The sequence below is a fragment of the Telopea speciosissima genome, chromosome 8, assembly GCF_018873765.1.
Source record: "Telopea speciosissima isolate NSW1024214 ecotype Mountain lineage chromosome 8, Tspe_v1, whole genome shotgun sequence".
Lineage (NCBI taxonomy): Eukaryota > Viridiplantae > Streptophyta > Magnoliopsida > Proteales > Proteaceae > Telopea > Telopea speciosissima.
This window is the reverse complement of record NC_057923.1, coordinates 6,417,736-6,436,760: the sequence shown is the minus strand read 5'-3', so window position 1 is coordinate 6,436,760 and position 19,025 is coordinate 6,417,736. Positions and strand designations below refer to the sequence as shown.

Below are 19,025 nucleotides of genomic sequence, written 5' to 3'. Positions count from 1 at the left end.
GCGTGCAACCTTAGGTTAGTGATAATATGAACTCTATGTTGTGTGCTACCCCTACAATTGAAGAAATCAGAGCTGCCCTCTTTGATATGGCCCCGCTTAAAGCCCTAGAGTTGATGGTCTCCCGCCAGCCTTTTTTCAGAAATTCTGGGATTTTACCCATCCGGACCTGTTTTCTTTTGTTTGCAATTTCTTCACTTCTGGCATGTTACCACAGGAATGTAATGAAACCCTTCTGTGTTTGATTCCTAAGAACTCTAATCCTTCTTCTGCTGAGCATTACAGACTAATTAGCTTATGCCCAGTGGTGGTGAAGATCATTACAAAGGTGATGGCATCTCAATTGCAAATTGTTCTTGATCAACTTGTGGCTCCTACTCAGTCGGCCTTCATCGCAGGGAGGTCCATTTCAAATAATATTTTTTTGGCCCACGAGCTTTTCAACTACATCAATAAGAAGAAGAAAGGGAAACAGAAGTTTATGGCCCTAAAACTAGACATGAAGAAGGCTTATGACCGTGTGGAATGACAGTTTCTTGAAGCAATTCTTTTGAAGTTCGGCTTCAGTACAAAGTGGGTTTCTTAGGTTCTTAATTGCTTGTGATCGGTCTCTTACAAGTTGATTATCAATGGAGCTATTAGGGGAAAGGTGATTCCTTCGCGTGGCATACGCCAAGGAGACCCCCTTTCTCCGGCTCTATTCATCCTTTGCAGCCACGCTTTAAGTGCAGTCATTGCCCATTCAGAGTGCCAAGGGTTGATTAAAGGAGTCCGTGTGAAGAATAGAACAGATCCTTTGATGCACCTCCTCTTCGCCGATGATTGCTGTCTTTTCTCGGAGCTGAAATTGGAAGAAGTTTTTAATTTAAAGGACTGTTTGGAGATTTATTGCAGGGCCAGCGGTCAAGCCATAAACTACAAGAAATCATCTATTTCCTTTAGCCCTAATGTGGAAGGCCGCTGATGAGCACAGTAATGTGTGAAATCTTAGGGTCATAAGCATGCATTTTACTCACATTTTACGGAGCTACTCGAGGTATTTTCTGTGTTTTCAGGTTTTAGGATAATTTTAATAGAAGTGGAGTAATAAAGCTAAAGGAGCTGAAAAGAAGAAGATTCAATGAAAACAGGAGCTGAAGACCAGAGCAAGTCGATCCGAGTTAAGAGAAGAAGAAGAAGAAGAGAGTAAAATCAAGCATAGGGGCATAAGGGTAATTTTGATAAATTGAGAATCTTTCAGAAAATAGTGGATATTGGGCTCATATCGTCTGGAATTCAAAACGGTGCAACTTTAATTCTCGGCTGGTTCCATTTGGGCTCGGGATACAAAGATATAGCCCAATAATGAATTTTAGTGAAGTTATTTATGATGAAGGAATAGAAAATAAAAAAATAAAAAAAAGAGAAAGAAATCTCTCACTCTCTCTCATATGATAACACGTTGTAGATTAAGAATTAAAATTCTCTCTCTCTCATTCTCACATGGATTTTAGGGAGTTGGAATTGGAAGGAATCAACCACGGTTTTAGTAGTTTCCAATTGGGAGTTCACTTCCTTTGTAAAGAAAGAACGGTAGAGAGGACATCACACAGAGCACGATGGGCATATAAGAACAGCAAACGCCCTTTTCTCGAGAGAGCTTTCTTTGGGATTTTTATGTTTCTTCTATTGGTCTTCGTTCTTATTTCTCTTTCATGTAATGAACAGCAAGCTTCCAATTCGTTTTTCTCTTCAACTTTTTGGTTTTAATTGAAGTTTTAGATAACTCTCTCTTCCCATTCCCGATTCTCTCATCTTCCTTTTCTTTTGAGTTTTTTTTAGATCTTATGTATTTAGGTTATCATATGTAATTTTTAGAATCATTGTTAGGATAATTTTTATTTCCCCATCCCTAAGATCATATGTGTAATTTTCATTATATACTTTGGTAATTTGTTCTTTAATATTGGATGCGCCTTCAAGTGATGGGATTCAAGTGACGGAATCATCTTCATTGGAGTTATTCGAATCACTAAGTTCTTCTTCTTATAAACTTTAGTTTTAGTAATTTCTATGTCTTTTTCTCCATCAATCCTTCGTTCCTCGCATTGCTTTTCATGGCTAGCTAAACCTCTCCTCTTGGGAGTGGGTGAAAACATGAGAGAAGGAAGAATTGATGGCTAGCATTGTTTATGTGATTAATGGACATGATCAATATTAGACTTACAATGGATGACCGTCCACAACTTGTATGTCATTCTAAGGGAAAATATATACATGTTCGTTAGCCGTATCCATTGTGACACCATTATGTTCATGTATTATTTTTTTGTTTACATTGTATGTTGTATGAGCACTATTTTCATAGGATATGTTAACCGTATATGAGCTGTGCCGCATATCTTATCGACCTAGGCCGTATGCATGCTTTGTCCTAATATGCTAGTCGTTGATCTCGCCCTAATTCTCATGGTGGAACCCATTCCCAAGTGACTTTCTTGCTTTTAATTCATCCATTTCCTTAGCGGTTGCCCGAGTTTCTATTTTTAATTTGTTATCTTTGGTAATTTAGTTGCTTCTATATTTGGTAATTTCCATAATTGGTAGTTTCCATATCTAGGTTGTTTCTATATTTGGTAAGTTGTACACTTCGCGTTAATTAAAAGTGGAAATTTATTCAAGGTTGACCTCCTCGTGTTCGACCCGTAGCTACGATTGACCCGTACGCTATGTTAATTATTTCTTGCAAACAAGTTTTTGCGCCGCCGGGAGGTGACGCTTGTTTAGTTTCCTATTTTAATTGATTCGTAGTGTTTTCAAAAAAAAAAAAAAAAAAAAAAAAAAAAAAAAAAAAAAAAAAGAGCTTTGAGGAGTGCTTTAATTTCGGATTGTGGCTTTTGTATGCTTGTTTGGGTGAGGAATTCTAAGAACCGGATAGAACGAATTGAGATTCCAACCATGGTTGAGGAAGGAGAGAGGCAACCTATGACCCTTAGGGACCGCTTTATCCCGCACGGGCTGCACAACCCTCATGCATTCGCTACCCGCCGCCTGTGGAAACAATTACGAGCTTAAATCTAATTTCATTAGTATGTTGCCCCACTTTCATGGGGTAGCTAACGAAGATGCATATTTGTTTCTTAGGGAGTTTGAGGAGGTATGTGTGCTCATTAAGATGCAACAATTGACTGATGATGCGGTTAAGTTGAGATTCATCCCCTTTGCACTTAAGGATCAAGGTAAAAAGTGGCTCTATGGTTTGCCTAGAGACTCAATAACTACGTGGGATCAATTTACGCTTGTCTTCCTAAAGAAGTTCTTTCCCTTGCATAAGACCAATAGGATTAGGAATGACATTCTCAGCTTCGCACACAGCCAAATGAATCATTCTCCAAATTCATGGAGAGATTCAACAACCTTCTTCAAGAGTGTCCTCACCATGGCCTAGATACTTGGCATCTCGTGTCAAATCATCTATGAGGGTATAGATTATCAAACCAAGCAGCTTGGTGGAATCCATGTGCCCAATCGGATTCACATCATTCACCGATGAAAATCAAGCTTGGGAGTTTTTGGTTGACTTAGCGGACAAGACCAGTAGAGTGGGAATCCACTCATGAAAATGAAAACTCGGTGAGGGATTTTTGGTAGAGGGAATCGTAGCCAAAGAGGCTCGTTGGATAGTCTTATTACAAGACTAGAAGCCATAATGACCAAGGGACCTTCCCGATAAATCAGGTTTATCGATCGCCCCTTTGTATATCGGATACCAATCCTCATCACATGTGATGGATGAGTGCCCTAATCGGTCTAGTGGGCATGGAATCTATGAGAGTGTGCATGGAATGAACAATCCTTATAGTGGAACCTATGATCCTGGGTGGAGAAATCACCCTAACTTCTCATGGAACCAAGGCCCCAATCAAGTTGGTCCATCCGCATTCCACCTTCCAATCCAAGGCTCGCTTGCTCCCCACAGACTAACCCTATATTTGTCCCCCTCCCAATCATCTCCGACCCACACCACCAACCCCAATGATAAATCAAAGAACCACCTGAATTTTTGAAAAATAGTGATGAGTCTACCAGATAAATTCCTTGAGAAGAGTATGGAGCTTCTCATGAGCACATTCATGACCAGCCAACATAACATAGAGAGGCAAATCTCTCAACCGACCAATACTCTCCATGAAAGGGAAAAGGGTAAGATGCAGAGTCGCAAGATCCGAACCCTAGGACCTCTCGTATCCCATCCACCTCACACTCACCTGAACTCTATCCATCGAGTCCATACCACTCGAACCCTCTACTCAATGCAATGCCATATATGCTCGAGAAGTGGACGTGAGTACCAACAAGAGGTTCCAATTCAACCAACTCCCGTAACTTCTCGAGCCTCCTGTTGATATTGTGAATCTTCCTCATCCACCTCCCATTGTAAGTGTCCCACATGACCCTCCCATAGTTGTGAATGATCAGCCCCCGTCCAAGGTTCGTCCTCGATGAACCTATAGTGGTTAGTGAAGAGAAACATGAAGAGCCACCGAGAAGACTTATGTCTCTAAGGCTCCATTTCCCAATAGGCTTAAAAGCAACAAGACGGATGCAATTATTGAAAAATTTTTAAATGTCCTAAAAAGTGTGCAAGTTAACATCCCTCTTTTAGATGCTATTTCCTGTGTACCTACCTATGCAAAGGTCCTCAAGGACTTGTGTACTCGAAAAGAAAAATCAATGTACCTAAGAAAGCCTTCCCGATCGCCAATGTGAGCTCGTTCACACACAATGAGATAGTGGCTAAGTATAAGGATCCTGGTTGCCCAACTATCTCATGTATGATTGGTAACACTAGAATTCACCATGCCCTTCTTGATCTAGGAGCTAGTGTCAATTTATTGCCATATTCAGGTATCAACAATTAGGTTTAGGAGACCTTAAGCCTACATCTCGTCACATTACAATTGGCGAGATAGATCACCAAGACTCCCAAGGAGTAATTGAGGATGTGTTATTAAAAGTTGGGGAATTTCTTTTCCCGTGGATTTCATAGTCCTAGATACCCAACTCGTGACCAATATCAAAGGTCAAATCCCAATTATCCTTGGTAGACCTTTCTTAGCTACTAGCAATGCTCGATCAATTGTAGGAATGGTCCGATGAGGCTGTCTTTTGGGAATGCATCTCGTGATTTTAATGTCTTTCGATTGGGAAAGCAACCATGCTTAGATGAAGACGTGCATCTAATTTTTGAACCACCCGATTTGGTTGCAATCGCTCTTAACACGGTATTAATCAATGTCTAGAGGACTTGCCTCAATCCAAGTATGGGGAGAGCCTTCTAACTTGTGGACCAAGCCACCACCTGTTGAGCCGATGGTAATCTATCTACTTCTCTTCCCAAGTCACCACCAGTGAACCGCCTAAAAGGAACAAGAGGTGTTGTCCCAACAACACAATGGAGGCCCCGTAATATTTGATCCGGGTAAGGGTACACACTCTACAATCTCTAGCACATCTTTTAATTCCTCTCTCATGCCACTTTCTTCACCACATTCTTACGAGGTCATGGATTTCCATGCACCTCCTTATTTTGAGCCACCATGATCATATCCGGTCGCCCCTCTTCTTTGTCCTTATTTTTTTATTATTATTATTTTTTTCATGCATTGGGGACACTGCATCATTTAGGTATGGGGGGGATTTCATTAAATTGTAGTCTTTACTTTGGTTTGAGAGCGAGTGTGTAGCCTCTTTAGTTTACTTTTCTGAAAGACTTTGAGAGCATCCAAAATACCCTACACTTTGAAGTAATAAAAATTCCATTGAGAAGGGAATTGAAATATACCGATCAAAGGGATTTTAAATTCTTTGAAAGTACGCTGTCTACTAAGAGAGCCGATTTTGTTAGTCATCCTGTTACACGAGTTTTGGCTAGGTGCTAAGGTTGAACCATGATATACTTGCATGATATAGCGATTGCCAAGAAAAAAAATTATTTACTCTTTGATCCAGTCTTGGCTTGTAGCCTATTTGGTTTGAGTAAGTAAGCCCGAGGGGTGTTTACACCTAATTCCTTAAAGTCGTCCTGGTTTGAGAGTGATTGGCCTAAAACTCGCTACAAGAGCCACCTAGAAAGCTTAAGAAGTCAAGACATTGCACGGATTGGAGTAATGTGTCTTGGAAAAAAAAAAAAAAAAAAAAAAAGAAGTTTGAACTCATACGCATCAATGTCTAAAGCCACAATGTGACAATCAAATGATATATGCACTGAGAATCTATTCCAACCCTACTTAGTAACTTGGGTGTCTGTGCAAGCCTTGCATGTCATTCAAGCCAATTGTAGTGGAGGGACATTTGAGTTCAATACTTAGAAAAATATGGCAAGTAAAATCAAAGTGAAATTGAAATTGTGTATGTGTTTAAAGGTTCTACCAAGGTTCCGAGTTGAAATCTTTTGTAGCCTAGATGACCTACTCGATCTAATCTCAAGGAAAACAAAGTGACTCACCCTACCCCAAACCTCTCTAAGTTAGATGTATGACAGCTTCTCCAACTGCAGTGGGATAATAAAGTTCAAGTGTGGGGAACATCTAGAAAATCTCAAAGTAAATTATCTTGGGGCTGCATTCTTTATCTTGGCCATAGTATGGATTTACAAATTGAATTTTGTGTGTTTATTCACTGCAAACACTCACGAGACACAACTCGTTCACTAGGGGTAACCTAGGGGTTTAAAGGCTTGTTGCACGTGCTAAGTGCAACCGTGATTCCTACGAAAGTGAGTTAGATTCTTTTTGTATTCTAGGTTAGTTTGTCTTTTGCTTTACTCGAGGACGAGCAAAGTCTAAGTGTGGGGAATCGATGAGCACGAATGTGTGAAATCTTAGGGTCATAAGCATGCATTTTACTCACATTTTACGGAGCTACTCGAGGTATTTTCTGTGTTTTCGTGTTTTAGGATAATTTTAATAGAAGTGGAGTAATAAAGCTAAAGGAGCTGAAAAGAAGAAGATTCAATGAAAACAGGAGTGAAGACCAGAGCAAGTCGATCCGAGTTAAGAGAAGAAGAAGAAGAAGAGAGTAAAATCAAGCATAGGGGCATAAGGGTAATTTTGATAAATTGAGAATCTTTCAGAAAATAGTGGATATTGGGCTCATATCGTCCTGAATTCAAAACGGTGCAACTTTAATTCTCGGGCTGGTTCCATTTGGGCTCGGGATACAAAGATATAGCCCAATAATGAATTTTAGTGAAGTTATTTATGATGAAGGAATAGAAAATAAAAAAATAAAAAAAGAGAAAGAAATCTCTCACTCTCTCTCATATGATAACACGTTGTAGATTAAGAATTAAAATTCTCTCTCTCATTCTCACATGGATTTTAGGGAGTTGGAATTGGAAGGGAATCAACCACGGTTTTAGTAGTTTCCAATTGGGAGTTCACTTCCTTTGTAAAGAAAGAACGGTAGAGAGGACATCACACAGAGCACGATGGGCATATAAGAACAGCAAACGCCCTTTTCTCGAGAGAGCTTTCTTTGGGATTTTTATGTTTCTTCTATTGGTCTTCGTTCTTATTTCTCTTTCATGTAATGAACAGCAAGCTTCCAATTCGTTTTTCTCTTCAACTTTTTGGTTTTAATTGAAGTTTTAGATAACTCTCTCTTCCCATTCCCGATTCTCTCATCTTCCTTTTCTTTTGAGTTTTTTTTTAGATCTTATGTATTTAGGTTATCATATGTAATTTTTAGAATCATTGTTAGGATAATTTTTATTTCCCATCCCTAAGATCATATGTGTAATTTTCATTATATACTTTGGTAATTTGTTCTTTAATATTGGATGCGCCTTCAAGTGATGGGATTCAAGTGACGGAATCATCTTCATTGGAGTTATTCGAATCAGCTAAGTTCTTCTTCTTATAAACTTTAGTTTTAGTAATTTCTATGTCTTTTTCTCCATCAATCCTTCGCTCCTCGTCATTGCTTTCATGGCTAGCTAAACCTCTCCTCTTGGGAGTGGGTGAAAACATGAGAGAAGGAAGAATTGATGGCTAGCATTGTTTATGTGATTAATGGACATGATCAATATTAGACTTACAATGGATGACCGTCCACAACTTGTATGTCATTCTAAGGGAAAATATATACATGTTCGTTAGCCGTATCCATTGTGACACCATTATGTTCATGTATTATTTTTTTGTTTACATTGTATGTTGTATGAGCACTATTTTCATAGGATATGTTAACCGTATATGAGCCGTGCCGCATATCTTATCGACCTAGGCCGTATGCATGCTTTGTCCTAATATGCTAGTCGTTGATCCGCCCCTAATTCTCATGGTGGAACCCATTCCCAAGTGACTTTCTTGCTTTTAATTCATCCATTTCCTTAGCGGTTGCCGAGTTTCTATTTTTAATTTGTTATCTTTGGTAATTTAGTTGCTTCTATATTTGGTAATTTCCATAATTGGTAGTTTCCATATCTAGGTTGTTTCTATATTTGGTAAGTTGTACACTTCGCGTTAATTAAAAGTGGAAATTTATTCAAGGTTGACCTCCTCGTGTTCGACCTGTAGCTACGATTGACCCGTACGCTTGCGGTTAATTATTTCTTGCAAACAGCCGCTTCAAGAGATGGTTTTCCCGTATTCTGAAGGTGTCCTATGCCAAGGGTCCTTCTAAATACTTGGGGTTGCCTGTGGATTTTGGGGTTTCCAAAACCTCCCTTTTTCAGGACTTGGCAGTTAAGGTGGGGCGACGTTTTTCAAGTTGGAAGAATAAGCTGCTATCACATGCGGGGAAGGAAATTATGCTTAAGTCTGTGGCTCTCTCCATTGGAAATTACTCCAACTCCCATTTCGAACTTCCCGCTTCCCATCATGCTCGGATTCGTAAGGAAGCCTCTAATTTCTTCTGGGGTGACGCTTCAGACAAGCAAAAAATTCATTGGATATCTTGGAGGCGCTTGTGCAGATCTAAAGAAAGAGGTGGTTTAGGATTTCATGATCCTGGATTGCAAAATAAAGCTCTTCTCTCTCGGATGGCTTGGAGACTTTGGGCTGAACCAGACTCAATGTGGGGGAGGTTTATGAAAGCTGTGTATTTTCCTAATGGAGATTTTCTGTCTGCTAAGTTAGGTGCTAGCCCATCTTGGGCTTGGAGGAGTCTTCTCGAAGGGCATAGAGTGTTGAAAGATGGGTTGCTATGGAAGATTGGAGGGGGTGAATCGGTTCAGATCTGGTCGGATAACTGGATTCCCTCTCTCCCTGGTTTTCGGGTGCAACACCCCCTACCGAGGCTAATCCCCCTCATTTGGTAGCGGGTTTGATCGATTAGCCCAACAGATGTTGGAAGGTTGAGAGTCTTGAAAAAATTTTCCACCCCAGTGATCGTGAAGCAATTTTGAAAATCCAGCTAAGCATGTTTCCTAGAAACGATACCTTGCTTTGGGGAGCTACTAAAAATGGTGTTTATTCGGTGAAGAGTGCATACCACCTCCTTTACAATCAAAGGGAGGCTCATGAGGCAGTAGCTCCGTCAACGGGTAAGTCGCATTCTTGGGAGGTTGTGCCGTCTACTGTTTGGAAGAGAATTTGGTCCAGCCACACCATGCCCAAAATAAGAACCTTTATCTGGCGTGCTGTGGCTGGTGGTTTGGCCTTTGCTGCTGCGCTCCACCAACGTCGTATACCTATTGATACTCACCGTCGTAGGTGTGGCGAACCTGAGGAATCAATTGATCACATTTTGCTTCATTGCACCTTCGCCCATGCTATTTGGTTTGGGTGCAACTTAAGCTCTCTGATGTCTGGTGACAGCAACCTTGAACTCCATCAATTTATAAATGGTTGGGGGTCCCTTTTGGCTCGCGGCAAAGCAAGCTTCAAGGAAGTTACAGCACTTTGTTGTTTTGTGTTGTGGTACCTGTGGATTTCTAGGAATGACTTGGTCTTTGGAGGTAGGTCTTGGATAGGGGAGGATGTAGTGCAGGCTACCCACAAAGCTTGTGGTGAGTTCTTAAATGCCTGTAATGGACAAGCCTCTTCGCAGATCGAGTCTGTGCATGGTCATGTATCATCTTGTATGGCATGGTCCCCCCCCCGGCTGGCTTTTATAAGATCAGTTGCAATGCTTCCTTCGGCTCGGTCTTGAAGCGGGGAGGGGTGGGTTTCTTAATTCGTGATCATGAAGGTAAATGCTGTATTACGGTCCCCAACCCACTCCCCTTTGATGATATCCTAGTTGGAGAGGCTATGGCGATTCGAGAAGGTCTGTTAGAGGCGATTTCAAAAGGTACTCTCTCTGTCATGGTGGAGAGTGATAGTATGCAGGTCATTTCTTATCTCCAGGACCCTTTGAAGCCTGCTGATCTGAAGGTTTTGCCGATCTTGGAGGATATTCGGCACATCATGTCTTACTTGGATGACTGCAGTTTTATTTTTGTTTCAAGGACTGCTAATTCTATTGCAGATTGCCTTGCCAGGAGGGCCCTATCCGTTTCGGGAAGGATGGTTTGGCCCATTTCCGATCCCTGGTTAGCTGAGGATACTGTCTCAGACGCCAGGAGTGCCTCCCGTTCTCTTCAATAAATTTTCTTTCGACCAAAAAAATAATATATATATATATATATATATATATACTATAGTATATTAATACACTATAGTAATGACTTCACTCTCTATATTAATACATGTAGTTTCTTTCTTGTCACTACGCCCAGTGAAACAATTCATTTCACTATAACTTTTTTAGTCTCACTTTTCATCTATGTTATTCAAAATATAAAGGATTTATATTGTAATTTCACAAACTAATAATACTTTACCAAATCTCTAGCTACCCAATCCGGGCCGCCCAGCTCCCGTTCCCCTCTCCCTCCCTCTCCGACTTCGGGATCCCTTTCGAAGAAGAAAAGGGAGCAGAAGGAGCAACATCGACTTCTCGGCTTCTCACTTCTCATATAGAATGATATAAGAACCAACGATGTTGCTACAACGTCACGAACAACACAACACGAATGTACTTTGCCTAAAAAGTAAGGGTGTCCAATTGGAATTGAAATTGGAAACCGAAACCAAATAACTAGAATCGAACTAAACAAAACCTAATATATTTTAGTTAGAGTCCAAAACTAAGGCGAGACTTGATCACTTTCTTGATCACTTTTCGGATCCAACATAGGAACCATCCATTAGAACAGAAACCCAATCAAATTTGGGTACAATATATTATAGTACATTAATATAGTATAATGCTAATATTTTATAATAAAATATTAATATATTATAATACATATTTTACTAGTATTAGTATTAGATTTTATAATACTATAATATTATAATATAAACCAATTACAAGAACCAGAACCAAATTGTGTAGAAACCGACTAGGAACCAAAACCAAACCGGAACCATACAGGTTCGGTACGAGTACCGAATTTCAGACCTTCTGATAGAATGGACTTTTTAACGCTTCACAACTTTACCAAGCGCATAACAAGGGTGTTAAACGGTTCTGTGCAAGTTTTTTTAGGTAAAACCAAAACCAAACTGTTTACTAAAGGGTTTCACATGTTAAAACCAAAACCATTTATAAACGTTTCGATTTAATCGGTTTGGAATGATTTTATACGGTTTTTTAACTTTTTTTTATTCAAACGTTACTTTTTATTACATGCCTTATAATTTTTTTTCTTGAAATGGAAATATGAATTGCATCCTTATATGTTTTCTTTAAAATATTATTTATCTTATGATTACATATATACTAATTATTTATTATTTCATTACATATTACTAATATTTGTTTATGTTTAAACAATTTACCATCACTTTAAACCGTTTAATAGCTTTCCAGTTGAAGTGCATGCCTCCAGGAGGTCATGAGATAGACTCTCCTTGGTCACATTTATCCCATTAAAAGTCACCCTTTCACTTGGATTTGTATTCCTAGACTAGAAAAACCTTTTTCTAGAAAGGAAAAAAAACGACTAGTTTTTTTTTTTCAACCGGTGGCTTGCCAATTGAAGTGCATGTCCCCAGAAGATCATGAGATAGACTCTCCAAGTCACATTTGTGCCATTGAAAATTTAAAAGGCACCCACCCTCCCTCCCTCCCTCTGGTAGTTGTAGGTTTTGTTGGCTTGTCTTAGCTGACATATGGGCTCTTGATTAGCAAAAAAAAAAAGGGAAATTTACACATACCACCCTTGAGGTTTGACGAAAGGATATTTTCACCCCCCAGTTTTGGAAAATTCTGCGTACCCCCTGAGGTTTGCAAACGGTAACAAATAAGCCCATTCCGTTAATTCATGACTAACGGTGTTAAAAACATGGGATGAAATGACAAAGAAAAAAAAAAACCTGCAACTCATCTTCCCCAAATCGATTGGGAAAGATGAGTTGCAGGTATCTTGAAAAGCTTTCAAAATCCTTCCACGATCCTTGCTATTTTTTTTTTTTGAACTTTTATATTAAAGAGGTTGCAACAACAGAATAAGAATTTCTGCCTCCATCATCAATCAATCAATCAATCCTCTTCTTCCTGGTGGAAGCGAAGGTGCTTCCCTTCCGGAGTGGGTAAACCCTTCAAACGCAGGACTCCAGGTGAAATAGCAGAAACACAGACCTCCTCTACCCCTTCAATCTCGTCATCCTCGTTGTACACGAACCGGGTATGCTTACCCTTGAACTCAGGCAGCATTCTCTTCTCCTGAACGGTCATCTTGCTCAGTCCTGCAACTCATCTTTCCCAAAATCGACTGGGGAAGATGAGTTCCAGGTATGGGAAATCAATTTACACCTCACCAGCCCTAAATCAACGGGAAAATTCACACCCCACCGGAATCAACTATAGTCCGTTTGGTCACCGGCAAAAACCGTCTTCGCCATCACTGCAAACCTAGACAAAAACCCATCTGGGCGGCAATGAAATTCACTCAAGTCTCTCCAAGCAAATCCAATGATATGAGTTCCACCATTCTCCTTAGAATTATCGTTGGCGTTGATAGATGTAGAACTAGAAGCAGAGAGGGTTTTTTTCTTGAGAGAAAAATCGCCGACTTGAGACTTGATTTGGAGGGAGAAAGTAGGGTTAGGGTTTCCGAGGAGATTGACTTAGTATATTTTCAATCAGATTCACATTATAGCCTTTTCCAGAAGTGATTGCAGAAGGAAAAAAAAAGTTCGCCTATGTTACTGTTTCATCTTCTTCTTCTCCTCTGTTTCTGTTGTTGCTTCGATACTTCTGAACATTTCTCTCGAAAGCGATTTTGATTTGATTCATTTTCTGAACGCAAATTGCTCATATGTTTAGCTCTGAATTGTTTGTCAAGATGAAATTTTATTCAAAGTTTACCATGGGGAAAATCCTAGGAGAGACAGAAGAGATGTATTTAGCATCAATTCTTGAATATTACCAATTATCAGAATTTTCTTTTTTGTTTTTAATAACTGTATGAACTAAATAGAGGGCGGATGGTTGTGTTTTCAAGTTGGGAAACAGGCTCTTCGTGAATTGGAGATAAGATTGCGTATATTATGATCCAGGGTTGTTGTTCGGTGATGGGGTAATCAATTTGGATCAATCCAGCAGTCCTAGGCGACAACAAATCTGGAATTTATGATGTTCCCTACCTGCAACTCGTCTTCCCCAGTTGGGGAAGATGAGTTGCAGGTTTTTTTTTTTTTTTTTTGGTTTCTTGCAAGGGGCAATTCCATCAGTTCACTTTAAATTTTTACAGTGTTAGTCAAGAACTGACGGAATGGGCTTATTTGTTACCGTTTGCAAACCTCAAGGGGTACGCAGAATTTTCCAAAACTGGGGGGTGAAAATATCCTTTCGTCAAACCTCAGGGGTGGTATGTGTAAATTTCCCAAAAAAAAAAGACTAGTTAAGGGTCTCTAACGCCATTGAAATCCTTTGGACCTCAACTGCAGTTACCTCAAAAATGAATGACCTACATACAGTGCAATCAACCAGATAAAATAATCGATTCAAAATAACAAATCCGATCCATCTAATATCCAACGGATATGGCTCTCCTCCAGCCGTGGCGGGAGCTGGAGGGTCCAGCCCAACAAAACACCCAAAAACAGGGGGGGGTTTCATCATTTCATAAGACCCACTTTACCTGTGAAATGACCAAAACCACCTTGTTTTGCTGGGCTCCCTCCAACTCCTGCCACGGCTGGAGGAGAGCCAAATTGATATCCAACTACTAAACAATCCTACAATGACACTGAGCTTGAATCCAGTTTCCTCCCATCCTATTGGTTATTTGGTAACCGAATTCAAGTTTTTACAAAGGGTTTAAATAATTATGATTTAGATAAGATTATTTCCAGTGTGTATGTGAGGGAGAGAGAGAGGCGAAACGATACTAATGAAGAAAGGAAGGATACCAATGTGTGATATTTCAAATCCTTATTACTAATGGAATCAAAACGATCTCTAGATTCATCAGATAACATTTCAACTGATTTAAGGGAGACAACCTAATGAAGGTACGTGATCACTACCTGATGGCATCCACCAAAAGATGGGTCTAACCCCAACTCCTTGAAAATGCAAAGAATAAAGGTTATCTGCGAAATACACCATTGCTAAGCTTACTACTTCCCTGCCCCACCCCTCCTCTCCCCCCCTCCCCATCTTAAGTGGAACTTATAATTCAACTAAGAGAACAGACAGATGCATTTAGCAGTTTAAAACATTAAAGCCTTGAGAACCAATAAACACTTCAGACAGTCAAAACCATCCACCCCTACCAAACCAAGACAGAACACAACACCATTCATCAATCTTTCTTCCTTGCATCCTTAAGCTGTCCCTTGTTCCGAATCTTAAGGTTGAATGACAGTCGCCCATAATCAAAAATAGAATCGGGAACAAAGTAGAGTAGACCCCATAGTAAAGAATGTGGCCAATAGGGTGTGCAACGTGGTTCATAGCCTATCGAGCACACAGCCGCACGAGCATAACCATCTGTGGATGGTACGAAGAAGGAAGATTTCCTAATTGATGCCATCTTTGTTGCCACATATAAAGGTACCTGGATAAGCAACCACATACTAGATCAAACAGAAGGCAGCGAAAATCACAACATTTCCCAAGATTGGCAATGTATTGTTGAGTTAGACTCGACTATCACTTGGTTAGAACTGGCCAGCTTGGATCACTACACAAAGCTACAAACTAACCAGGTGCATTTTTCAGTCCTTCAGGGTGGCTGGGTTAGACATCAGTCCAACCCAATCATTAACCAAGTCCATGGCTGGGGACAAAATATAAAAGAAACAGAGACCAGTTGGCAAATCAGTTAAAAGGATTCCCATCAGTATTCAGTTACATTTGAAGACTTAGACCTGGCAACAGTTCTACACCAACTGGCCATCTGGGATTCCTACCCGTAGCAGTGTAGGTGCCAAATCCACCAAGCACTACCTCTAATCATGTGGCAAATGTTATCAAACTACCAGCGCTTGACCAATAAAGATCCTCTTTTGCTCAATTTAAAAGACCATTTAAAACTTACAAGGGTACAGTCATGACATGTTTGCAAATACAGAAAGCAGAAATGAAGACATCTTAGGTCCTCCAAAAAAATTATATATATTCTCTTGGAACTCAGGTTTTCAATACCCTCATGTTCTCACAACCTTGCAACACAAGAGACGGGTCCATTTTAGGTAAAGATATTATGCACTATAATATCATGGAAAAACAAAACAAAATGGTTGCATCACTTGTGGCAACCAAACAACAAGTAATTGTTTAGATTCAAAATGATATCACAAGAATAATTGAAATTCCAAAGATGAGAAATTTATAATAAAACTCACAAATAAAAAGTTCATAACATGGGAAAACAGACATTAAAGGTGAAATACAAGTCAGGGTAATAGAAGCTCAAAGTCTTATGTTTTCCACTAAGGACCAGGAGCATGACTCACAAGGAAGAGCAACTAGAGAAAAGATTCTTGAACCAGCAGAGCAAATACCAAAACAATGGACAATAAACATTTCACTTCTTAATTTAATGAATAGCTTACAGAAGCGCCCATTGTTCTAACATCATGGAGATGTAAGAGATAAAAGGAACACAAAAAGAATCATCAGAACAGCTCCATGAAACAAAAGACTAAAAGCAGACAACAAATTAAGTACATTAGTATCAATTATACGCAATAACCCCACCCAATAGCCCAAAAAGAAAATACAGAACAGCTCAAATGTAGAACGTGATCTAAATCACAACCACATATTCAAAACAAGAAATTCACTCCAGTTCCAAGTAGGGAAGAACAAAGGTTTCTCTTTTGTTTTTTTTTTTTTTTTGAGGGGAGGGGGGGAGTGGGGTCCTTTTAACAAAGATCATGAAATACAACTACAAATATACAGGTCAGATGAGACATCTTAATGAGCATTTCATGACACAATAGAAGTCCCACCCCAATTAAAAAGTCAGTCCATTTTTTCATAATATGTCACTTTTTCTTTTCTAGATTTGCTGCCTCACATAACAGAGGATACATAATCCAGTGTAAAGTTACCTACTTACCTTATTAAATGCACCAAATACTATTGAAACCACAACACATTGTAGAGATCCAGACCATTAAAAAACTAAGAGTAAATTTTTTAAATAATTGTACCCGATAAAAACCCTAAAAATTTCTATTCCTTCGCCTTTTAACTAAAGAATACCATGTGCTCGCCAACTAGAGTAGCATATGCCAATTTTTGAATGGTTTCTTTCAGAGTGCCCATAAAAGGAAAAAGTTGGTCCAAGGGAAATAAATGATAAACTTAATGAATCTAAATAGACATAACAAAAAAAAATTTCAACAACTAAATTTTTGCAGCTGTCTCCCCTTTATTACTCATGCAATGAATCTTAAATAAAACCTAAAACGAAAAGGACCCATGTGGGCCCACAGAAAATTCATTTCTTCCCCTTGAGAAATCAGCTTCCTTTTCTTTTCTTGAGAAATCAGATTTCTTTCTTCTTCTTTTTTCTTGGGGGTGGGGGTGATGGAGATAGAGGAGTGAAAAATACAAATCCTAGTTTGAGCCAAGGGTGGAACCAAGCTCAAAACCAAGATTGGAAACCTTGACAAGAGAAAATACAGACAAATATATAAAATAAGCACATGACAGAATGAAAGAAATACAAAGAAGCCTAATGAAACAAGATGGATAATAAATCAGTGATAATGGTCTAGAAGGAGTCAAATCGTAAATCCAAATTGTATGTCTCCTGCAGCCTTTGCACACTGCATTCTCTTCTCCATTAACGTGATGAAATTCAGAACCTCATTTCTTCAATGGTTCACACCCAAAATAAAAAATCTTAGCTCTCCTGCTTCTATCAAATTCTTTACAGATGGATATGTTAGCCCTACAAATGAAATTTTCTGGTTATGCCCATTCTGATCCAGAAGCATTACTATGTGCCAAAGAAGATGGCGCGATGTGATATTGTAGGTTCATCAGTTTCATAGTAAATAAGTAATTAATAGCCAAAAGGGCATGCCAATAACTACCACGTTTCTTTTTGTACAATCAGATGTCAAATTCAAGAAGGCCAAGAAATAACTCAGACAAAAAATTGATAATGATGCTAAACTAACTGTAAAACGGCCAATAAAAATAACTACCATGTTTGTTGTTGTCAAACTAACTGCAATTTGAGATATCTTCCTAAAATGTTTCAACCCTATGTGGCCAAATCTAAACCGTTCTAACTTTTAGACTCCAAACTGTCTTTCCATAGTTACCATTTCAATTTAATTTTAGAACAATCAGATCAGCTGGTTATCCCGTCTCTAGGACAGGAAGGAAGACAGCAAAAGAAATGTGTGTCTGGGACTAATTTCAAAGACAAATTGCATACCTGACACTGCACATCAATTCCGCTATTCTTGTACTCCACATAAAGGCATCTTGAGAACTGATCAACATACCTGAAGATATAGAGACAAAAACTTCCATTCAGTAAGCCAAAGGGAGCAGATCTCCTCAATAACAACCACAAAGAAGAAGTAATGAACTGAAAAGCCAATTTATAGTTTCTTGAAATGCGAACAGAGTAGCAAGGGGCTGGTTAGAGACAGAGTTACATAGAAATTAACCAGTTCAAATCCTATCATTAGGCCCAAAAGTCTCCTCCCCCTCGCAAAAATCAGTTGCGCAAACATAGGTGTAGCTTACCACTAGTTTTGGTTCCTCGTGAAACTCATGGCAAAAAGAGCCAGAAGTTTCAGAAAACAAACAAAATGAGGAAAAAAGAAGACTTACGCTTTCGTAGCAGCATAAACAGCATAAAGAGGATCGGAGGGTATAATAATGGCTGCCCCCGAACCGATATTGACGATTGCGCCTTTCTTCCTCTTAAGCATACCGGGGAGCAGTGCCTGCGTAACCTTGGTGGTGCCTTCAATGTTGATATGAACCAGATTCTTCATCAGCTCTTCATCCACTTCATGAAAGAACCTCGCATAGGGATAGGAAACGCCGACGTTGTTAATGAGAATGCCAACATCCAGACCTTCAATGGCTTCCTGAATCCGACGTATCCCCTCGGAAAGATCACCGGAGAAATCAACCACCACATTCTTGATCTGGGTTTTCCCAAACTTCGCCTTGATGGCGTCCGAAACGTCCTTCAACTTATCAGGATTGCGACCCACCAGAACCAAGTTGAGTCCCTTCCGTGCCAATTGGAAGGCAAAACCCTTCCCAATGCCGTCAGTGGGTGCCGTCACGAGTGCCCACGACCCATATTTCTTGAGATTCTTACCAGGTCTGAGAAAAGAAACGTAAACCCAACGAAGAAGAATCAAGGTGAATTTTGACAAACAGAAGAGACCCAGAAAAGATAAGAAACGAACCCAAATGGGTTGAGCTTTGAAATGCTGCACAATGAACCAGAATTCCATCTATAAAGACTACAGAGTGATCTGCAATTGAGGAATAAATAAAAAAGAAAAGAATGGCATATAAAGAATCTAATCTAGGTTTGTTCGAATTAGCTAGGATTT

The 19,025-nt window shown here is 39.5% G+C and overlaps 1 protein-coding gene across 1 annotated transcript; it reads right to left on the bottom strand.

Moving 5' to 3' along the window:
* Window positions 1-14,438: 14,438 nt before the first annotated feature.
* Window positions 14,439-18,942, bottom strand: LOC122671990 (very-long-chain 3-oxoacyl-CoA reductase 1-like). The gene is made up of 3 exons (XM_043869493.1): window positions 18,283-18,942; window positions 17,879-17,948; window positions 14,439-15,034 (listed from the first exon to the last, which is right to left on the bottom strand). Exons 1-3 carry the CDS (start codon window positions 18,921-18,923, stop codon window positions 14,780-14,782), a joined length of 966 nt encoding a protein of 321 aa, XP_043725428.1. The 5' UTR covers window positions 18,924-18,942; the 3' UTR covers window positions 14,439-14,779.
* Window positions 18,943-19,025: the final 83 nt, after the last annotated feature.